Source organism: Panthera onca, chromosome D2 (genome assembly GCF_046562875.1).
Source record: "Panthera onca isolate mPanOnc1 chromosome D2, mPanOnc1 haplotype 2, whole genome shotgun sequence".
NCBI classification, from domain to species: domain Eukaryota; kingdom Metazoa; phylum Chordata; class Mammalia; order Carnivora; family Felidae; genus Panthera; species Panthera onca.
This window is the reverse complement of record NC_138349.1, coordinates 25,546,455-25,570,801: the sequence shown is the minus strand read 5'-3', so window position 1 is coordinate 25,570,801 and position 24,347 is coordinate 25,546,455. Positions and strand designations below refer to the sequence as shown.

Sequence of the window (24,347 nt, the reverse complement as noted above, 5' to 3'; positions counted from 1 at the left end):
CATTTTTGAAAGACAGAGACAGAGGACAAGCAGGGGTGGGGCGGAGAGAGAGGGGGACACAGAATCTGAAGCAGACTCCAGGCTCTGAGTTGTCAGCACAGAGCCTGACATGGGGCTCGAACTCACCAACCACGAGATCATGACCTGAGCCGAAGTCAGATGCTCAACCGACTGAGCCACCCAGGTGCCCCATCATTATGGCTTAAATAAAGAGCCCTGGGATGCCTGGGTGGCTCTGTTGGTTGAACATCTGATGCTTGATATTTAGCTCTGGTCATGATCCCAGGGTCGTGGGATTGAGCCCCACATTGGGATCTGTGTTGAACATGGAGCCTGCTTGGTATTCTCTCTCTCTCTCTCTCTCTCTCTCTCTCTGCCCCTCCCCTGCTTGAGTGCACGCATGCATGCATGCTCTCTCTCTCTAAAATTAAATTAAATTAAATTAAATTAAATTAAATTAAGCCCCAACAACTTTTAAAGAGATACAGTTCTTCACATTGGCAAGATGATGGCCTGACACTTTAATGAAAGGATATGAAAAAATGTTACAACTATTTTTCTGTGACATAAGCGAGAGTGAGCAATTTGGGATGTACACCGATTCTTAAGTGACAGGTTCAGAGGTACATGTTGATATCTTCATAGCTAGAACTGGATCTGAGCTCCAGGGACACCTATGGCAGGTATCAAATGGAATGTTTCTTGGTATATCCAGAGAATTATGGGTGCAGCGTTAACCCTGCTTTCTATAGAGATAAGAACCACTATGGTTGCCTGTTTTTGTTCTTTTGTTTGCTTTATGTCAATGAGAAGGCAAGCCTGGGGTTTCAAATTTCTTATTTGCCTGATGTGGTTTGTTTATGAGGTACTGTATATTTGTAGCTGTAGAATTTCTAAGACTCAGGTTATTATAGACAAGAATGATCAGATTTAAGTAGCTCTCTCTACCCCATTCCACCTTCCATAAGAATGTCCAGAAATCTCACCATTCTCAAAATATCTTCCTTCTTGACTTCCAGAACTCCTCCCATCATGTCCATCAGGGCTCGGTGCCTTGTGTCAGGACCCTGGAAAAGAGCCAGGGTCAGGGAGGGCAGCTGAGACAAAGATCTGTCCCTCTGGTGGCACCAGAGGCGGCCTCCCACCCAGTGTTAGAATGACTGCATTTAGAACTGGGGAGGGTGGCAAAGTGGCATGGAGGGAAGAGGAGAAGGAGGCCACGGAGATTCCAGTGACGTCTGACCATGTCAATTGCCTTGATATGTTTCTACAGTGGAGTACAAGTACGAGACTACTGAACCAAATTGGAACAAGAATCCCTAAAGGAAAGGGGGTCTTAGATATGTCTGAGCCAAACTGCCTACCCGTGTCAGAAGCCATTGCTCCATTTTACTGGTCACAGTAAATTGCGTTTTGTTTTTTTGCCATGGATTAACAAATCTGTGAGCTGTAATCTGAAAGAGAAAATGTAGTTTCCTGCTGTTATTCTTACAAAATTCAAAACAAACCTTCCTTCCACACATCAGGGAAGAGGTTAGAAGGTACCAAGAAGATAAAGGAACCATCCAGATTTCACAACCCATTTCCTATCTTGGAACACAGATGAGATCTAGAATGAGAGGCTTGGGAGAATTGATTGCTCCTTCTCTATTAGCTCTCAAAGCTGTTCTCTGCCACTAAAGAGATTATAACAGGGATCTGATTTAGAGGAGGGGGCAGGAGGAGGGTTCAGAGAAGTGTCCTCTAAGCCAAACCCTGTAGGATGGGGTTCCTGAGAGACCAACAGCTTGGAGTATTCAAGGAGTCATGGGAATGCAAGTGTGGCTGGCCCAAAGCAAGATGGTGAGAACAGCTGAAGAGGAAGGGGCTGGGGTGGGCAGACAGGAAGAGGCATGTTTCCTGAAGTGAAATGAGCAGCCACTGCGGGGTTTGAAGCAGGGGAAGGACATAAGTTTGGCTTGTAACAAGCTCACTCTCCTCACATAGAAGGGATTAAAGAAGAGGTTAATTATCCACATACAAAGACTGCCCATAGCAAGACCTTGGTGAGAGCGGCAGAGTAAAGTCCTTGCTATCACCATGCTCCAGGGTTTTTGATTACACGGTGAGGGTCTGGTTCTGGAAGAAATTATATCCTTAAACAAGTACAGTGGACCTCAGAGGTAAGGATGTGTTCTGAAGGATAATAATTTGGGTTCAGACTGCAACTCTGTCATTTACTAGCTCTGTAACTGTGGTCAAACTACTTAAACTCTCTGTGCCTCACTTTCCTCACCTGTAAAAAGGAGGTAATATTAGTATCTACCATATAAGGTCTTATAATGAAAAATTAGTCTCAATCTATTTAGAATGGTATCTGGCTTTTAACAGGGGCTGTATAATGTTTGGTATTATTTCTAAGCAACACTATTACCTTTTTGTCCCAAAGTAATCAAGCTGTTTTCATATGGGCAAGGATTTTTTTTTTTTTTGGTATTTTCTAGCATTTCTTACTTTTTAGAAATAAAATATGGTTATATTTTAATTGTTTTCTTTAAGCATTTACTTGTAACCACCTGGGGCCAAACACCTTTTAAGAAGGCTGCCCAACCTTTTGGGATGAGCACTGGGTGTTGTATGGAAACCAATTTGACAATAAATTTCATATATTGAAAAAAAAAAAAAAAAAAAAAAGAAGGCTGCCCAGTGAGCCCCGTTCCTCTGGTCAGTGCCTTAATGACCCAGATAATTCCTGGAGCTTCATCAGCCTTTCTCCCACAGCGTGACCCAACCTTCTTTGGTACAGGTACCAGACCTACGCTGGGTTAGGGACCTCTTCCTAGGCAAATGTGGAATCAGGACTAAGAGATTCTAGTTGGGATCAGTTGTTTGCTTAAGTGGGGAGAAATAAAGTAGAAGCTGCTGGAGGAAGGTGAAATGCAGAGAGAAGTGAGCTAAGAGATAAAGAAAGGGTACTTCTTGACTCCCCTCAAAGTTCCAGTCTTTGGCCCCTGCTTCCTTCTAGGCTGGGTGTCCAAATCTTCCCTAGATTCCATAGGATTCACAAAAGAAATTCTCATTATTGCTGAGGCAATGTCAACTGTTTTTTTTTTTTTTTTCTTGTGACCAAGACTGCTACCTAATATAGTCACTTCCAGTAGTGTGCACAAGAAAATGAGTAACTAAGAACATGGGGGAATGTTGTAAGAAAGAAGGGAAGGGATGACACAGGTAGTCAGTACCTCTTTGTTTTCCACAACAAGGGTTCTCTCTGGCTTCTCACAATCATCAAATTCTGGTTGCCAGACCACTTCTTCTAAGTCCAGATCTAAAATAATTTCTTGAATTCTTACATTTCTTTCCTTCACACGTGCAATTTCAAACTCTTTTTGTTTATATGCAGCATCAAACTCATTGTTGAAAATAGTTTTCACCTTGTAAATGACATCCTGAAATAGCAATATGATACTGTGAACACATCACATTATATGGTAACATGATCTCATGTTTTTACCTTCCTGCCAAATCAATTTACAAACTCTCAGCAAGTTAATCATTCTTTTAAATTGTTTTTATTTATTAAAATTTTTAATGTTTTATTTATTTTTAACTTTTTTTTAAAATATGAAATTTATTGTCAAATTGGTTTCCATACAACTCCCAGTGCTCATCCCAACAGGTGCCCTCCTCAATGCCCATCACCTCCCTCCTACCCCCCATCAACCCTCAGTTTATTCTCAGCTTTTAAGAGTCTCTTATGGTTTGGCTCCCTCCCTCTCTAGCTTTTTTTTTCCTTCCCCTCCCCCCATGGTCTTCTGTTAAGTTTCTCAGGATCCACATAAGAGTGAAAACATATGGTATCTGTCTTTCTCTGTTTTATTTATTTTTGAGAGAGACAGAGACAGAGACAGAATTCCAGCAGGGGAGGAGCAAAGAGAGAGAGGGAGACACAGAATCTGAAGCAGGCTCCAGGCTCCGAGCTGTCAGCACAGAGCCCAACTTGGGGCTCAAACCCATGAACCATGAGACCATGACCTGAGCCAAAATTGGATGCTCAACCAACTGAGCTACCCAGGTGCCCCAGTAAGTTAATCGTTTTAAAAGATGGTTTATATTAAGTCATTTCTTGGTTCAATAACCCACAGTGGCAGCGGTAGGATTAAGGCAGTGATATAACTGTTATACCACACTCTACTTCCTGAAATGTTAGCCGTAACTCAATGTGCAGGTATGCTGATAAATGCTCAAGTAGGCAATGGGTACTAGGAGACTCTGGGCTATTCTCTCAACTTTTGTGTATGTTCCAAAAAAATCCATCCTAAAATGTTTAAAAAGCAATATGTGATATTTGTATTGGGAAATGTCTCTTCTTTGAGACCTGGTTTGGGGGACATGTGGTAAGGAAAGGATGGCCTATAGAGATTGTCTAAAGAATTTCCCAGAAAAGCACAACTGCACACAATATTCTTTCTCTGTATGGTCAGGTCATTCTAAGGCAGGAAGGGGAGCTAAGCTGGCTAGCTGGACCTTGGCAGTGGGTCCAACTGGATCACCCCCACCTCTGCTGGTGAGTAGAATGATGGTCAACTCAAAGTATCCTTTATTTTACCATCAGAGTTCAATCTGTATATCTATCCTACTGAAGATGAAACCATCAAAGCAGGTAGAAAAATGATCTTAACAGTTAAAACCAGAATTTCTCTTCGGCTGAAATTAACCTTCTTGTAGGAAAATGCCTTAACAAAACAGCAGAAAGGTGAGACACTGAGGGCACAGGTCAGCAGAAGCTGAGCAACAAAAGACATAATGAAACAATTTTGGATATAAATGCACAGGAATTTCAGGGTTGGAGGAAGAGAAGAAAAAAAAATAGGAAGAGAGAGCAGAGTATCATGGTAGGAGGCTGGAACTCAAATTGTAGATATGGCTGGAGAACTTTTAGGAATATGAATGGCCATTATTAAATTTCAAACTATCCACATTAGTGCAATCTCAGTCATCAAATTTTCAAAACCCTTTGGTTGGCATATACAGATGTGTTCTGAGACTGACTGGTTTGGTAGGAAGTAAGGAGTAGGAGCTTAGAGCTTGTGGGATGCTGTATTTTATCCCTGAGTTCCAGAAGAGAAGTTACGGAAATCTTAGGGAAGAAATTGTGTTTCCCCAGGTTAAGAGAATATATAGATAAGCAATCACATCTTGATCTTACAAGGAGGTTCTAAAGGACATCTGAGTTACCTAGAAGATGGCATTCAAGGACCTATTTTACCTTTGAGATTACTGAAGTTCTAAGTAGAACAATGATTTGCTTGTGGTATCAGCCAGTGTGGAGTGTTCCTCAGAAAACCTGTTATCAGAGATCCCAGTCCAAATAGATGAAAGCAACACTTGTATACAAGTTCTGTCTGAAGACCATGGACACACGAGCCATCTGGATATTTCTCTATGTACTTTAAAGACATCATCTGATTGGCATTAGATTTCAATTTGAGCCTTTGCAAGACACCTCATGGGGAATTTTAGAGATTTTGGAGGATAAGGAAAAATTCACCTACTTTTAGTAATATAATTTGGTTGATTTTCTCCTCTCTGGAATGAAGTTCCAATTGGCCTGACAACAGAGAGGCATGTACCCCAAAATCAGTACTCAGACTGCCAAGCAGATAATTGGGCAAGTTGCTAGTTTTTACTGCCACATCTTCTTCCTCTTCTTCATCCTCCTCTTCACGATGCTTTTTAACCAAGGTAATTGCAGACTGAACCTCTACAATTTCCTTCCGTAGCTAAATATAGAAAAAGATGACACAGAAGTTATGCAATAACAAGAATTCTCAAAAGGGCAATTTTGTGACAACTTAATTTTTTTCAGTCATCTTAGATGTCAAATTGTCTTGCCAACAACTGAATTCAAAGTGTTGGGTAGATCCTGAAACTGATGCAGAAGAGGGTTAAGCCTTGGAAACTCATAAACTGTGGATAAGTCGAAAGAGTGAACACTGTCCTTGACAGTACGTAATATTTACATTTCTGACCGGATTACAGCTGTTTGTAAATACCTTGAGTCTTTCCTGACACCTAAACATTAAAAAATATACCTTTTCTTCATGTTTACAAAGGAACTTATTCCCATAGGACTGGGGAGTGTAGGTTAAGAAGAATTAAGTATGCCTTGATTTTATATTTCAGAAAAAGAATGGATGCAAGGTTCTGGGCCCCATTACACTGACAGGGACATGTGTTTTTAGTGGTCTGATAGAGATTGCTGCTTGAAAACAAAGAAACAAAAATCTGGGATTGTTCTAGGAAAACTGTAATTCCACCAAAGTAGATACTATGCATCTTTGGACAATTACTTAAAAACATAATCCCATATGATAAGAGATGATAAAAAGAGCAGGGTAGATGAAGACAAGTTCTAACCAGAACAAGAACAAAACCCCAAATCTCATTGTTTAAAAGTATATCCTCCTATTTGAGAGCTAGCCAGTATTATATAGGATTATAGACTTCTTGACTTATTGTGTGGATTTAGCTCCTATATTTATTAAAATATATTCTACAAATTAACAGGGAATGAAAATATAAACAAGATCTAAACTTATCTTAAATTGTATCTTAACTCAGATCCATATGGAGACCCTAAAATAAAACACATTGCTTATATAAATACATATATATTTAAAATTGTACTTTAAGACACTCTGCTTCAATCTTCTTTTGCTGCAAAACTCTCTTTAATTCTTTCAACTCTTCATCCGTGCGTTCTTTCATTGGGAAGTTCTCAACCACGTAAGGCATGTGAAAGCACTTGAAAAAAAAAGGCAGGATAAATAAATTTATTTGTATTATAATTGTATACACACAATTGGAGTGAGAGATGTTATCCCTGATTAAAATTAATTCATAGGTTATCATTCATGAGTGAAATTGACAGTGGAAACTTTCTTTAAAATGAGACAACACAGGGTGCCTGAGTGGCTTAGTCAGTTAAGTGGCCAACTCTTGATCTCAGGGTTCCTAAGATCCAGCTCCACATGGGGCTCTGTGCTGACAGCTCAGAGCCTGCTTCAGATTCTGTTTCTCCCTCTTGCGCTGTTCCTCCCCCAATTGCATTCTCTGTCTCTCTCTCTCTCTCTCTCTCTCTCTCTCAAAAAAAAAAAAAAGTAAATATTTTTAAAAATTTATTTATATTACATTAGTATTGGTGTAAACCTTGGGTAGAAATACTGTGCTTCAGTGAAGGATTTATTTCTAGAGCAGTGATTCTCAACCAGGAGTGATTTCACTTGCCCTGTCCCCCTCCTCCCCAGCCCCCCCAGGGACATTTGGCAATGTCTGGAGCTATATTTGATTTTCACTAGTGGGAGTTTTGGATGCTACTGGGACCTAGTAGATAGAGGTCAAAACATCCTACAATCCATAGGACAGCCTCTACACCACAGAATTAACCAGCCCCAAATGTGCCACTCTTGGGAAACCCTGTTTAAGAGCAATACTCAACCACAAATATGTAGGGTGACCATATATTTCATTACCCAAATTGGGGGGGCATATTTGAAATGAGAAGGGTGCTCTTAATAGTTACTCTAGGACCACAGGGATAAACTGGGACTTTTGGTCACCTTACATGAAGAGGAACATTGTGTTGGGAGGAATCTCAGTGAAAAAGCATAAAAACCAGACATTTAGAGGGCACAGGTAGAACTGTGGACAGTACTGTGTCTAGTTTTCCATCTGTGTGGAATGTGAATAAAGCGGCTTTTTGGAACAGATAGATAATAAGACTGGATGCAGGTAGTTCGTAGAGGAAAGAGAGAAAATCTTCAGAGCTGCTGGCTTGGAGGGGCACAGGGACCGAACAGAGAGGGAAGAACGAGACAAGAGAAAGTGGTACATCCAGGTGGAATCTGGAAGGGCAAGGCACGCTCTGAATGCTTTTGTATGTATGCATTTTCTTAAAATTATTTAAAAGTTTTTTCCGCCATGAGACTCTCAATGAAAATTCTCATCAGCTAAGGTATTGTACCTGGAGTTCTGTTACCTTAAGAGCTCGACCTTTCACAGCCATCGCATTCCAGCATTCTTCTTTAATAAGTTCAGCCAAATAGGCCTTGGCTAGGTTATGCATCTCTGCATCCTTTCTTATCTTGAAGAACATAAGTGAAGGGGAAAAAATACACATGAAAACGTGGCCTCTTGAAAAAATAATCTGAATTGTAAATTCACTAAGCAGCCGTGGCTGCACATTTAGTGGTAGTGTGGGATCTTCTTTCCCCAATATTCTGGGTTGCCCTGTGTTCAGATGTCCTTTGGGAGGAACACTTTCCTGTCTCAAGAACATTTCCTAGAGTTTAGTCTGGAGGCTTGGGATTCCCTTCCTTGAGGACCAGGGTGTCAACACAAACATCTGTAAATGCAGGTAGGTCCTAAACGTGAGCCAGGGAGGTGTGAGGACACGTGCGTGGCCATGGTGGACTGCAGAACTAAAGTGCACACTGGCGGGTTGGTACAGAGCTGGAAAGCAAACCCGCTGTGCCAAGTGTTCCTGTTTTATTAGAGAAGCTTGAAAATGTGTATTTTAAAATTTTTTCTAAATGTTTATTTATTTTTAAGAGAGAGAGCGAGTGTGGGAGGGGCAGAGAGAGAGGGAGACACAGAATGCAAAGCAGGCTCCAGGTTCTGAGCTGTCCGCACAGAGCCCGACACGGGGCTTGAACCCACGAACAGAACCATGAGATCACGACCTGAGCCGAAGTCGGACGCCCAACCAACTGAGCCACCCAGGCAACCCCGAAAATGTGTATTTTTAATGAAACTACCAGACATCTAAATGTTACCTTACTTCTTTTCAATGCATATTTGAAGTGCCAGTTTGTGACCTTTGTCTTGGGGTCACTTAATTCTTCTAATTTTTATATCCACAATAAATAAATGCTCCATGGGGCGCCTAGGTGGCAGAATTATCAGCAAACTAGCTAAGAATATATCTCCCAGATTAGAAGATGTCTTGTTTATTCATTTGTGTTTATTCATTGTGTGATTTGAACAAAAGGCTTTGTTTAATTTGTATTTTACTTCTTTTTTTATCCACTGAGTTAATGGCTAATACAGTTTTAAATTATTTTTTCCTTAAATAAACAGCTGTTTTGGCCTATCAGTTGTCAGAACCTGCCTGATTCCCAGCCCACCCAGCCCTCTCCTCTCTACTGCTGAGGCTATTTGATCAACCCCTCCAGACTGTGTTCAGGTTGTCATTACTGGGCTTTGGTCTTTTCCCTATTGTTGAGATCCTAGCCGAGGCTAACTAATCGCCTGTTCCCTTTAGGACTGGGATCCCTGACAGGTAGGTAGCACTAACTCTTCCCAGGGACTAGTATTCTGTTCCCAAATGTGCTGAAGGCCACCTGGGTTTAGGGTGTCATCTGCTAACACTGTTCTGTGCTGGACCATCTGGTTCCACTATCACATCTAATCTGGGGCCAATCTTTCTTCCAAGCCCAGAGCTAAAAAAAAAAAAAAAAAAAAAAAAAAAAAAAAGGTAATAATATTGGGGAAACGAGTGTGTGAAGAGCCATTCTCTGCACCAAAGACTGCCTCAGAGGATCAAAGAGGCTTCTGGAGAAATATGTAGGAATTTGATAAGCAGCAAGGAGCATCTGGACAGAGGCATGGGGTAGGGGGTAATCAGGGTGGGCTCATCAGTGATCTGCAGGTCAGCAGGCCAGAGGGGCAGGTTTGTGGGGCTGAGTGGTCCCACATTAGCTTGGAGAGAGAACCAACAATGAAGACAGGGCTAGGCACCTGACCCAGATGCACTATGGAGAGGTCAAGTGATTCTAGGTCCAAATCCTTAGTTTTCTCAAGTCAGGAAAACCAAAAACCTACCTTTTTTGGATGATTGCAACAATCAAAATAAATAACATTCAAAAAGCCCCTAAACTGGTGTCTATTTGCTATAATAAGAAAATGGGATGATTTCTAACAGCTTTCTGTTGAGTGTAAGAAAAGCCAAATTCTTTACAATGATGTACAAGGTCTTCAGAGCCGGTCTCTGCCCCCACCTCATTTCAAGAAGCTCTCTCCTTCCCCTGTGCTACTGCCTTTCTGGCCATGGTGTTTTTGGAGTAATCCAAGCCATTTCTGCCTCAGGACCTCTGTTCATGCTGCCTCCTTCGCCTGATATTCTCTTCCCCCAGCTCCTTGCATAGCTAGCTCCTTCTCTCCTTTTCGTTCCCTTTAAAGTGGTCTTCTTTGACCGCAGAAGTAGATGCCCCATATCTATCACAGAATTCAGTTTGTTTCCATCATACAATATAGAGAGATTTGTGTATGGTCTGTCTTCTCCACTAGATTAGTGCCATGTGGGCAGGACCTATATTTCATAGGCATTGTATTCCTGGCACTGACAATAGTGCCTGGCACATAACAGGTGTTCAATAAATGTTGCAGAATGAATGGATGCATGGATGGATGGATGGATGAATTTTACCTCCCTGAGTCAGTCTGTGAGGTCCTCTTGGTACTGACTCTGTTATTCAATATATTTCCTCTCATTCTCAGCCTTATATCATTCACTAATTTGACAAATATGCCTCATTTCTTTATCTTTACCCCAGTCATTAACTTATTTAACAGGAAAGGGTCCTAGAGCACATCACTGGAGACCTCCCTCCTAGAGGCATCAAATTATCAGCCTCTTTTTGATATAGTTGTTTAACCAACTATAATCCACTCAAATGTTCTTATATCCAGCAATATTTCCTTCTCTTCTTTAGGAAAAAAAATGTTTTTTTATACTTGCACACTCAAAAAGTTAAATGTACTGTGCAGGTTGAGAAAGAGGTAGCTTAAGAACATTCTGTGTAGGGGCACGTGGATGACTCAGTCAGTTGAGTGTCCAACTCTTGATTTCAGCTCAGGTCATGATCTCATAGTTTGTGGGATTAAGCCTCACGTTGGGCTCCACGCTGACAGGGCAGGATCTGCTTGGGATTCTCTCTCTCCCCCTTTCTTTCTCTGTCCCTCCCTCACTCGTGTTAGCTTGCTTGTCTCTCTCTCTTCCAAAATAAATAAATAAAAACTTAAAAAAAGAGAACATTCTGTGTAAAACACAGTTAGGACTTTTACCTAAAATAAAACCCATATGAGTAAACAATGCAATGTGATACAAAGAGATGCAAAGGCTGTATTAATAGAAGTATAGTATCTAGAAAAATGGAGGTTTCATTTTATGCTTTTCTCTAAACTGGACAGATAATAACTGGAATTCTTTTGTGGATGCCATACTCAAATATAATGAAATCATAGGGGAAAATGTATGACATATGATGAAGCTATTGAAACTACATTATATGATGGTCATAGGAGCTGGGACAGCTAGCTTAGACAAGAGACAGAGGGAACATGGTAAGTGCTAATCTTCTCTGTTTTCAGAGTGGCCATTGAATAGATGACGCTTAAAGGGTAGAAGAATCAGTGAATAAAGGGAGAAGGATTCCAACTCCTGTCAAGAAATGGCTTACTAATCCAGAAGGTCCAAAGTTGGCATAGGTGGCTGAGAGGATTTCAAAAAACGTTCAAACATATGGTGGCAGATGGTTGGAATGGATGTCAGGAAAAGAGGGACATACATCAGATGTGTGGCTGGCCCAGTCACCCCTTTCCCCTAACTCCCAAATTTAATAATTCTCTGACTCGTCGCATTTATACTCACTAGGTTTGCTTTCTCTGCATTGTGCTGGGGAAGTTTTTGTTTTGTTCACATTATCCTAGAAAAGTTCTCCTTCACATTTTCTTTTTTACTTCTTTCATTATGTTTCTTTATGGTGCTTAATTCAGATTTTTCCATACCTTTGCCACTTCTTCCTCATTTTCGTTGTGAAGCCTTTCCAGTTCTTCGAGATCCAGGCTAAATTCCTTTTGCTCTAATTTTGCAATATTGTCTATTGCTTCATTTTCTTCCATCATAGTCAGAACCTGAATTTTCAGATAAGAAAGAATGGTGACAAGTAAAGAATTAAACTTTATAGCCATGCTTTTCAGAGTCTCTTCAGACAGCAGTCAGCAAAAAAAGAGAGGTCTTGTTTATCTAAATGTAACTATTGAGTAAAGAATTAGGTTATGGGCTTATTGTAGCCATTTAAGTTTTCAGCTTTAACCCTCATTCATCTAAAAATGACAACAAAAATGTGTAAATTCATCACTTCATTGAAATAAATTAAGGAATTATTGATATTTAGGTGTGCTGATGGTATTGTGATCATGTGTTTTAAGAGTTCTAATATTTTAGAGGTACCTACTTAAATAATTAAATGATATAATATCTGGGATTTACTTCAAAATGATCAGGAGAGGGCACCTGGGTGGGTCAGTTGGCTGAGCCTCCAAATTTGGCTCAGGTCATAATCTCATGATTCGTGAGTTCAAGCCCCGCATCAAGCTTGCTGTCAGTGCAGAGCCTGCTTTGAATCCTCTGTTCCCCTTTCTCTCTGCCGCTCCCCTGCTCACACTCTCAAAATGAATCTCAAAAATAATCCTAAAAATCAATAAACATTTAAAAAATGATCAGGAGAGGGGATAGTGGCTGAGGATATAGATGAAACAATATTGGCCAATGGATTTATTATTTTATTATTCTCTCTCTTTTTATATTATATTTGAACATTTCCAAAATAAAAATTATGTTTAGAAGTTTATAACTTCAGGGAAGGCTAGGTGGTTCAGTCAGTTAAGTGCGTGATGTTTATTTTGGCTCAGGTCATGATCTCAGGGATCATGGGTTTGAGCCCTGCGTCAGGCTCTGTGCTGACAGAATAGAGCCTGGTTGGGATTCTCTCCTTCTCTCCTTCTTCTCTCTCTGCTTGTGCTCTTTTTCTCTCTCTCTCCAAATAAACATAAAAACAATTTTTTTCTAATTAAAAAAGTTTATAACTTCATAAAATTCAGTGCCAAAGGACACATACTGCAGCATGGATGATAAAGTATTAATATCTTCAATATATTAAAAGCTCTTACAAGTCAACAAAAAAAAAAATCAGAAAATATAATAGAAAAATTGAGGACCTCAATTTCAAAATAGTTGACTGAGAATGGAGTTTACAATCATCCTTCCCCACCTCAATCCATAAAATAAAGAGAAAATAAGTGTATGATAAATAGATAAATCCACTACTAAAATTAAGACAGAAAAAAAGAATCTTTCAGTGGCCCAGAAACTGTAACTTCTGAAAGATGAAAATCAGATGGATCTAAATGATACATGATAGCCCCAAGTGTCCACAAGACAATATTTAACAACATGTAGAAGGTACACCAGATATAGGAGCATGCAGTAACCTGGAAGTAACTGTCTGAGTGACTGGTTGGGGGGACTACATCAGAAACAGGCAGTGGATAGAACCTGCATGTATATGTACCACCACTTGATAAAACTCCTGGGGGCGCAGCAGTAGTACCAGGGGTGTTTGCCACCAGGCAGAGAAAAATGAAATGAATATTTGAGTGGGAGAAATAGGGCAATGACAAGGAGTCTGTCAGTGGCTAGAAGGAGTTAGAGAACATCTCCCCCTGCCACAAGATAGGTGGCCAAGACATCTACCAACACCACCCATCCCTTCTCATTCTACTGAAAACAGAGCAATATACTTACTTAAGTCAGATCTCCTACACATCTTCCCAAGCAGGTTCAACTGGTAGAGTGAATTACAATGGGGCATGTCAACTTTAAAGATGAGCATGGAATAATAAAAATAATAATACATCACCAATATTTGAGGAACAACAAGACCATTGAAGAGAGACAATAAATTCAATCAACAGAAGACTTGTTACACAAAGAAAGGGAGTTAATTAAGCAAAAGTATAATTTTACAGTAACTAGATACAAAATGTTGTATATCAAAAAAAGTATCAGAGATTATAAAACTTAAAAACGTTGGTCTTTTAAGTTTGATCTTTGAAACAAAAATAATTCAATAGATGGGCTGAATAGCAAGATGGACAGTTGAAGATAATCAGTGATCTACAAGAATCAGTTAAGAATTCTCCTGGGGTGTAACCAAACAAAATAAAGAGACAAAAAATGTGAAAGAAAAGTGAAGACACTGTATGATATATCTAGAAGGACCTACAACTAACATGACTTCAGAAGAGGGGAGAATAAAGAGAATGGGGGCCATAGTGTTTAAAGAAATAACAAGGGAGAATTTTGAAAAACACAGTACAGCATGAATACTCAACTCTGAAAGGGCCTAACAAGTGTTGACCAGAAATGTGAAACTTAAGAACCAAATCTGAAACATTTCCAAAGGGGAAAAGAATATCATGAAATAGAAGAATCAGTCTTAGATTAGCAACACTGGATACAAGAATACAATGCATCAACAGCTTTGAATCAAATGTTTGAGGGGAAGAAAAACCTTGAACCTCTAATTCTGTACCATCAAATCATCATTCAAGTGCGAGGTTAAAATAGTCATTTATAGACAGGGGCTCAGAAAGTTCACCAATACCCACACCGCTGAAAAGATTATTCAGGATGTACTAATGCTAGAGGAAGGTGGGTAGAAAGACTTAAGTCTAAAGAAGATTTACATATTTTTAGGAGTTTTTAAAACTAGCAAATTAGAGCTATAACTCCAAATTATATCATTGAGAGAAGGTGAGGGAAACAGAGGGAGCTGGAAAAGTAAGACGTAACAACAACAAAAACACACTGAGGGTGTTGTCTTATCTGGGGGATGGATAAACCAGAGCTAAACTAAACCAGAGCTTCTCCAATTTTAATGTGCCTATGAATCACCTGTTAAAGAACAGATTCTGATTCAGCACATATGGGCTGGGGTTAAGATTCCAGGTGATGTCAGTCAGTGCTGGTGTGCTCTTCCACTGACTATGAAGACACCAGGAGAGGTGGAAAGACAGAAAGAAGGCCAAGCAAGTGGGTTATAATTTTTAAAATAGAAATAGAATTATGACTCCCAAAATAGTAAAGAAAAATAGAACAATAATAAAAAAAAATGTATGAGCAACCCAAGAAGATAGGAAAGTGGGAAAAAGAAATAAGTTGAAAATATGTTAAATAGAAAGCAAAAAATAAAATGGCAGAAATAATTTTAAATATATCAATAATCATAATAAATGGGGCTAACCTCACCTATTAAAAAGTTTAGATGGAATTTACAAAAAATAATCGAGCTGTATACTGATTGGCAGACAAAAGAAAGTTGGAAATAAAGGACTGGAAAAAAATATTTATATACATATACATATATACATGTATGTATATACATACATGTATATATATATATATATATATGTAAGTGCTAAAAAAAACCCAAGAAAATGGGAATATAAGAAACAAAATGTAGAGTAAGAACATTAAAAGAGAAAAAGATATTTCATGTGGACAAAAGGAATAATTTACTGAGATCTGTTGTGCACATTTTGACATCTAACATAAATATTGATAGAAACAGAGGGATAAATTGACAAATTGCTAATCATAACCTAGATAACAACATCTCAAATAGCAAAAATGTAAATATAGATATGAAGAAGTTGACACAATTAGATTGATCTAAAAGGAATTTAAAGAACACTATACCTCCCCCTACTGTCTTCCCCTACCAAAAAGGCCCAGAGAATAAAATATTCTTTACAAACACACATAGAAAGGTAAAAAAAGTGACTGGATACAAGGCTACAAAGACAATCTCAACAAGCTTTATTCACAGACCACAGTGAAATAAATTTCAATATAAGCAGAAAAAAAAACATATATAAAACAATCTATAATATACAAGGCAATCTGAAAACTGAAAACAGGCAAATGCATACACTCCTTTTTTTTTTTTTTTTTTTTAATGTTTATTTATTTTTGAGACAGAGAGAGGCAGAGCATGAACGGGGGAGGGTCAGAGAGAGGGAGACACAGAAACTGAAACAGGCTCCAGGCTCTGAGCTGTCAGCACAGAGCTCGACGCGGGGCTCGAACTCACAGACCAGGAGATCATGACCTGAGCCGGTCGGCCGCCTAACCGACTGAGCCACCCAGGCGCCCCTACACTCCTTTAAGAAATCCTTTGGTTGATGTGTTCAAAATGGAATTATAAATGTTTACAACTAAGGAACAATGAGAAAATTACTTATCAAAACCAATGTAATATAGTCCAAGTGGTACTGAGAGGTATATTTACAGCCTTTCAAGCACATTGGAAAACAATAGGAAATAAACCAAGTTTTCAACTCAAAAAAGTGACAAAATGAGGACAAATAACCTTGAAGGAAGTAGGGAAGAACAAATAAAATTCTAAATTGCTAAAACCCTAAACTGGCCAAATATATAGGTATAAAATTATATATATGGTTCTCTTATAATAATAGTCAAGTCAATAAAAACTGTACCATATTAATAAAATAGAAACACTTATAAAGTGTGATCAAGAAAAAAGATCAAAGGCATAAATATACAATTAGGAATAAAGAGAGACCTATAACTGAAAAATCAGAAAAGACTTGAAATTAGACTATTCTATAAATATATCTTATATATTTTAAAATCTAGATGGGATGAACAATTTTCTAAGAAACTATAATTTATCAAATCTATACTTGAAATAGAAAACCTGATAGGACTAATGACTATAGAAAAACTTGAAACAAAGAAAAGAATCAACTCTCATAACAAATCAGGCCCAGATGGTTTTATATGTGTGTGAATTTTTTGTTTCTCTTCTAATCAAAACTTAAAGGAGAATCCCACTTTATACAAACTGTTCCAGAGCATGGAAAAAAAAGTAGAAAACTATTCAAATCACTTTATCAGGCTAGTATAACCCTGATACAATAATTAGACAAAGAAAGTATAAGAAAACAATATTATTTATGGATAAAGATACAAAAATCCTAAATGAAATATTGCAAATGGAATCTGGTGTACTACTTAAACTCTATCAGAGGAACTACCAATGTCTATCAGAGGAACACAAGTGTTTGATAAACTTCACAATAAAATTCACAAAAACTCTTAGGTAACAAGGGATAGAAAGGAATTTCTTTAACTTGTGAAAAAGGATATCTAACAGACGCTGAGACAAGTATCATACTGAAAAGTTAGAACCTTTCCTGTTGAGGTCAGGAAGAAGACAAGCATGTCTACTCCTATGACCACTATTATATTAGAAGCCCTTGACATAAGACAAGAAAAAGAAATGAAATGGGGTGCCTGGGTGGCTCAGTCGGTTGAGCGTCTGACTTCGACCCAGATCATGATCTCACACTCATGGGTTCCAGCCCTGCATTAGGCTCTGTGCTAACAGCTCAGAGCCTGGAGCCTTGCTTCGGATTCTGTGTCTCCCTCTCTCTGCCCCTCCCCCACTCGCTCGTGCACGTGTGCTCTCTCTCTCTCTCTCAAAAATAAATAAACATTATAATAATAAAAAAAAGTAATGAAGTATAAAAATTGATGAGACATAATTTTCATTAGATATGATCATTTACCTAGACAGTCCAAGAGAATCAACCGACAAAAAGGGTAACTAAAAAGAGAATTCAGCAACATGATCAGATATAAAAGATAAAATCAGTAACATTCATATATACTAGTAGTAACAAATTAGAAATTGTAATAGAAAAATATTCCATTCACAAAAGTTTTAAAAAACCTATAAAATATCTAAAATGAATGTAATGAGAAGATTATACAAAGTCATTTTTATACTATAACTTCACTGAACAAACTAGATTAAAAAATATTTCTTTTAATGTTTATTTATTTTTGAGAGAGAAACAGCATGAACAGGCGAGAGGCAGAGAGGGAGAGGGAGACACAGAATCCAAAGCAGACTCCAGGCTCCCAGCTATTAGCACAGAGCCTGACGTGAGGGTTGAATCCACGAACTGCAAGATAATGACCTGAGCCGAAGTCGGACCCTCAACTGACTGAGCCACCCAGGCGCCCCATGAACAAACTGGATTTTAAAATTTTTTTCGACGTTTTGTATTTATTTTTGGGACAGAGAGAGACAGAGCATGAACGGGGGAGGGGCAGAGAGAGAGGGAGACACAGAATCGGAAACAGGCTCCAGGCTCCGAGCCATCAGCCCAGAGCCCGACGCGGGGCTCGAACTCACGGACCGCGAGATCGTGACCTGGCTGAAGTCGGACGCTCAACCGACTGCGCCACCCAGGCGCCCCCAAACTGGATTTTAAAACAAAGACTGCAACAAGAGATGAAGAAGGCCAGAGGGTAGGGAGATATTTTTGCTTCTGGAGAGAGGACAGAGACAGGTGGGGAGAGTACAGGCAAAGCACTCCCCCAGAAAGCAGCTGGAGAGAAAGAGAGTGGAAACACCCACAAGAGACTGAACGAAAAAGGTAGAAAGGGAGAAAGGAGAAAGGGGAAAGAAAGGAGAGGGTTTAAATATCAACAAGACTCTATAAACAGGGGAGTGCAGAGTCTGAAACTCTACAGCTTGATATGTGGTGGAGCTCTGGTGGGAAGGGTGAATCCCCAGGAGCAGACGGTGAGGTCAGAGGGTCCTTGGGTCACATGGGGAGAGGCGGTTCCCTGCTGGGAGGACATTGGTAAAGGCTGTACGGACTCCCCACAGGCAAAGGTCCCAGTGGACCCCAGAGAACAGCTACATTAGCTGGTGTTGGAACAAGGACGTTAAGGGTGAAGCCTAGCGCTGGATGTGTGTTGTGATTTACCATAATCCCTGAAATGCTGCTGCTACATGATTGCATAAACTTTTTCTGTGGCGGGCTGGCACCCGGCTGCAGTCTCTGGGCATCTGCAGCAGCACAGTCACACAAACGTACCATTGCTGGGTGAGAACCTCCTCCAGAGGGTCTCAGCGGGTCAAAGCTGCAGGGCCCTCAGTAGTGAGGGGTTTGGAAACACACCCCCATCTGAGATAAAACTCATGAGGGAGGTATCACCTGGCAGGCTGACAGCTTAGTTATGGACTTTGTAGAAGTCGGGAGGGGACAGAAGCTGGAGGCAAAGGTGGGGTGCTTGACTGCCCCTTGGTGAGAGCACAGAGTCCTAATACTAGAGACTGGGTAGCTGGGTGACACCATTTTCACCCCTCCCACACATGCACATACATGGGTACATACGCCACAACGATGCACCCAAGTAAACTAAGCAGTGTCATCTAGTGGAGAACGGAGCCATTACACCAAGCCCCAGACGACTGGGCCAACTGTGCTCTCGAGGAACACCGCAAGTTTCTCCGCCTGCTTAGTTTACAGACTATAAAGTGCTTCACAGCTTGACTTCTAGGGGAAACTGGTTATCACTTCAATTGTATTTCATTCTGTTCTCTGGCCCATCTATTCAATTTTTTTCTTTTTCTTTTCATATTCTTGAATACAGAAGGAAATTTATTTTTATTTTCCATTCTTATAAAAAAGATTTTTCTTTAATTTTATTCTATATTTTTTTACTTTTTTGTAAATTTTTAAAATTCTATTTTATTTTCATCATTTCATTTTACTCTATTGTATTCACTTCTTTAATTTTCAAATGTTTTCCTTTTTTTTTCTTTTCTTTTCTTTCCCTTTTTCCTCCATTCTATCAAGCTTCTTTCAACAACCAGACCAAAACACACCTAAATGTCCTTTGACATTTTAGTGTTGTTTTTAATTTTTAATTTTTAATTAATTAATTTGTTTTTATTAATTATTCCTTCAAAATGATTAAACAAAGGAATTCACCACAAAAGAAAGAACAGGAAGAAATGACAACCAGGGACTTAACCAACACAGATACAAGCAAGATGTCTGAGCCAGAATTTAGAATCATGATAATAAGAATACTAGCTGGGGTTGAAAAAAGCGTAGAATCCCTTTCTGTGGAGATTAAAAAAAGGAAAATCTAGTCAGGATGAAATTAAAAATGCTATAACTGAGATGCAATCTTTTTTTTTTTTTTTTTTTTTTTGGATGTAGCAAAAGTAGTTCTTTTTTTTTTTTTTTTTTTTTTTTAATATATGAAATTTACTGTCAAATTGGTTTCCATACAACACCCAGTGCTCATCCCAAAAGGTGCCCTCCTCAATACCCATCACCCACCCTGCCCTCCCTCCCACCCCCCATCAACCCTCAGTTTGTTCTCAGTTTTTAACAGTCTCTTATGCTTTGGCTCTCTCCCACTCTAACCTCTTTTTTTTTTTTTTTTTTTTTTTTTTTCCTTCCCCTCCCCCATGGGTTTCTGTTATGTTTCTCAGGATCCACATAAGAGTGAAACCATATGGTATCTGTCTTTCTCTGTATGGCTTATTTCACTTAGCATCACACTCTCCAGTTCCATCCATGTTGCTACAAAAGGCCATATTTCATTTTTTCTCATTGCCACGTAGTATTCCATTGTGTATATAAACCACAATTTCTTTATCCATTCATCAGTTGATGGACATTTAGGCTCTTTCCATAATTTGGCTATTGTTGAGAGTGCCGCTATAAACATTGGGGTACAGGTGCCCCTATGCATCAGTACTCCTGTATCCCTTGGATAAATTCCTAGCAGTGCTATTGCTGGGTCATAGGGTAGGTCTATTTTTAATTTTCTGAGGAACCTCCACACTGCTTTCCAGAGCGGCTGCACCAATTTGCATTCCCACCAACAGTGCAAGAGGGTTCCTGTTTCTCCACATCCTCTCCAGCATCTATAGGCTCCTGATTTCTTCATTTTGGCCACTCTGACTGGCGTGAGGTGGTATCTGAGTGTGGTTTTGATTTGTATTTCCCTGATAAGGAGCGACGTTGAACATCTTTTCATGTGCCTGTTGGCCATCCGGATGTCTTCTTTAGAGAAGTGTCTATTCATGTTTTCTGCCCATTTCTTCACTGGGTTATTTGTTTTTCGGGTGTGGAGTTTGATGAGCTCTTTATAGATTTTGGATACTAGCCCTTTGTCCGATGTGTCATTTGCAAATATCTTTTCCCATTCCGTTGGTTGCCTTTTAGTTTTGTTGGTTGTTTCCTTTGCTGTGCAGAAGCTTTTTATCTTCATAAGGTCCCAGTAATTCACTTTTGCTTTTAATTCCCTTGCCTTTGGGGATGTGCCGAGGAAGAGATTGCTACGGCTGAGGTCAGAGAGGTCTTTTCCTGCTTTCTCCTCTAAGGTTTTGATGGTTTCCTGTCTCACATTCAGGTCCTTTATCCATTTTGAGTTTATTTTTGTGAATGGTGTGAGAAAGTGGTCTAGTTTCAACCTTCTGCATGTTGCTGTCCAGTTCTCCCAGCACCATTTGTTAAAGAGACTGTCTTTTTTCCATTGGATGTTCTTTCCTGCTTTGTCAAAGATGAGTTGGCCATACGTTTGTGGGTCTAGTTCTGGGGTTTCTATTCTATTCCATTGGTCTATGTGTCTGTTTTTATGCCAATACCATGCTGACTTGATGATGACAGCTTTGTAGTAGAGGCTAAAGTCTGGGATTGTGATGCCTCCTGCTTTGGTCTTCTTCTTCAAAATTACTTTGGCTATTCGGGGCCTTTTGTGGTTCCATATGAATTTTAGGATTGCTTGTTCTAGTTTCGAGAAGAATGCTGGTGCAATTTTGATTGGGATTGCATTGAATGTGTAGATAGCTTTGGGTAGTATTGACATTTTGACAATATTTATTCTTCCAATCCATGAGCAGGGAATGTCTTTCCATTTCTTTATATCTTCTTCAATTACCTGCATAAGCTTTCTATAGTTTTCAGCATACAGATCTTTTACATCTTTGGTTAGATTTATTCCTAGGTATTTTATGCTTCTTGGTGCAATTGTGAATGGGATCAGTTTCTTCATTTGTCTTTCTGTTGCTTCATTGTTAGTGTATAAGAATGCAACTGATTTCTGCACGTTGATTTTGTATCCTGCAACTTTGCTGAATTCATGTATCAGTTCTAGCAGACTTTTGGTGGAGTCTATCGGATTTTCCATGTATAATATCATGTCATCTGCAAAAAGCGAAAGCTTGACTTCATCTTTGCCAATTTTGATGCCTTTGATTTCCTTTTGTTGTCTGATTGCTGATGCTAGAACTTCCAGCACTATATTAAACAACAGCGGTGACAGTGGGCATCCCTGTCGTGTTCCTGATCTCAGGGAAAAAGCTCTCAGTTTTTCCCCGTTGAGGATGATGTTAGCTGTGGGCTTTTCATAAATGGCCTTTATGATCTTTAAGTATGTTCCTTCTATCCCGACTTTCTCAAGGGTTTTTATTAAGAAAGGGTGCTGGATTTTGTCAAAGGCCTTTTCTGCATCGATTGACAGGATCATATGGTTCTTCTCTTTTTTTTTGTTAATGTGATGTATATCACGTTGATCGATTTGCGAATGTTGAACCAGCCCTGCATCCCAGGAATGAATCCCACTTGATCATGGTGAATAATTCTTTTTATATGCTGTTGAATTCGATTTGCTAGTATCTTATTAAGAATTTTTGCATCCATATTCATCAGGGATATTGGCCTGTAGTTCTCTTTTTTTACTGGGTCTCTGTCTGGTTTAGGAATCAAAGTAATACTGGCTTCATAGAATGAGTCTGGAAGTTTTCCTTCCCTTTCTATTTCTTGGAATAGCTTGAGAAGGATAGGTATTATCTCTGCTTTAAATGTCTGGTAGAACTCCCCTGGGAAGCCATCTGGTCCTGGACTCTTATTTGTTGGGAGATTTTTGATAACCGATTCAATTTCTTCGCTGGTGATGGGTCTGTTCAAGCTTTCTATTTCCTCCTGATTGAGTTTTGGAAGAGTGTGGGTGTTTAGAAATTTGTCCATTTCTTCCATGTTGTCCAATTTGCTGGCATATAATTTTTCATAGTATTCCCTGATAATTGTTTGTATCTCTGAGGGATTGGTTGTAATCATTCCATTTTCATTCATGATTTTATCTATTTGGGTCATCTCCCTTTTCTTTTTGAGAAGCCTGGCTAGAGGTTTGTCAATTTTGTTTATTTTTTCAAAAAACCAACTCTTGGTTTCGTTGATCTGCTCTACAGTTTTTTTAGATTCTATATTGTTTATTTCTGCCCTGATCTTTATTATTTCTCTTCTTCTGCTGGGTTTAGGCTGCCTTTGCTGTTCTGCTTCTATTTCCTTTAGGTGTGCTGTTAGATTTTTGTATTTGGGATTTTTCTTGTTTCTTGAGATAGGCCTGGATTGCAATGTATTTTCCTCTCAGGACTGCCTTCGCTGCATCCCAAAGCGTTTGGATTGTTGTATTTTCATTTTCGTTTGTTTCCATATATGTTTTAATTTCTTCTCTAATTGCCTGGTTGACCCACTCATTCGTTAGTAGGGTGTTCTTTAACCTCCATGCTTTTGGAGGTTTTCCAGACTTTTTCCTGTGGTTGATTTCAAGCTTCATAGCATTGTGGTCTGAAAGTATGCATGGTATAATTTCAATTCTTGTAAACTTATGAAGGGCTGTTTTGTGACCCAGTATATGATCTATCTTGGAGAATGTTCCATGTGCACTCGAGAAGAAAGTATATTCTGTTGCTTTGGGATGCAGAGTTCTAAATATATCTGTCAAGTCCATCTGATCCAATGTATCATTCAGGGCCCTTGTTTCTTTATTGACTGTGTGTCTAGATGATCTATCCATTTCTGTAAGTGGGGTGTTAAAGTCCCCTGCAATGACCACATTCTTATCAATAAGGTTGCTTATGTTTATGAGTAATTGTTTTATATATCTGGGGGCTCGGGTATTTGGCGCATAGACATTTATAATAGTTAGCTCTTCCTGGTGGATAGACCCTGTGATTATTATATAATGCCCTTCTTCATCTCTTGTTACAGACTTTAATTTAAAGTCTAGTTTGTCTGATATAAGTATGGCTACTCCAGCTTTCTTTTGGCTTCCAGGAGCATGATAAATTGTTCTCCATCCCCTCACTCTCAATCTAAAGGTGTCCTCAGATCTAAAATGAGTCTCTTGTAGACAGCAAATAGATGGGTCTTGTTTTTTTATCCATTCTGATACCCTATGTCTTTTAGTTGGCGCATTTAATCCATTTACATTCAGTGTTATTATAGAAAGATATGGGTTTAGAGTCATTGTGATGTCTGTATGTTTTATGCTTGTAGTGATGTCTCTGGTACTTTGTCTCACAGGATCCCCCTTAGGATCTCTTGTAGGGCTGGTTTCGTGGTGACAAATTCCTTCAGTTTTTGTTTGTTTGGGAAGACCTTTATCTCTCCTTCTATTCTAAATGACAGACTTGCTGGATAAAGGATTCTCGGCTGCATATTTTTTCTGTTTAGCACACTGTAGATATCGTGCCAAGCCTTTCTGGCCTGCCAAGTTTCAAAGGAGAGATCAGTCACGAGTCTTATAGGTCTCCCTTTATATGTGAGGGCACGTTTAT

At 39.2% G+C, this 24,347-nt stretch overlaps 1 protein-coding gene across 2 annotated transcripts in view; it reads right to left on the bottom strand.

Moving 5' to 3' along the window:
- The window catches only part of CFAP43 (cilia and flagella associated protein 43), a 128,588-nt gene that overhangs the window by 28,073 nt on the left and 76,168 nt on the right, over nucleotides 1-24,347 (bottom strand). For both annotated transcript variants that reach the window (XM_060641555.3, XM_060641552.3), the window contains exons 20-26: nucleotides 11,830-11,955; nucleotides 8,021-8,125; nucleotides 6,670-6,786; nucleotides 5,535-5,762; nucleotides 3,222-3,428; nucleotides 1,365-1,454; nucleotides 987-1,067 (exon numbers count right to left, since the gene is read on the bottom strand). In XM_060641555.3, coding sequence (XP_060497538.3) covers nucleotides 987-1,067; nucleotides 1,365-1,454; nucleotides 3,222-3,428; nucleotides 5,535-5,762; nucleotides 6,670-6,786; nucleotides 8,021-8,125; nucleotides 11,830-11,955 — 954 coding nt within the window. The remainder of the gene's footprint in view (nucleotides 1-986; nucleotides 1,068-1,364; nucleotides 1,455-3,221; nucleotides 3,429-5,534; nucleotides 5,763-6,669; nucleotides 6,787-8,020; nucleotides 8,126-11,829; nucleotides 11,956-24,347) is intronic.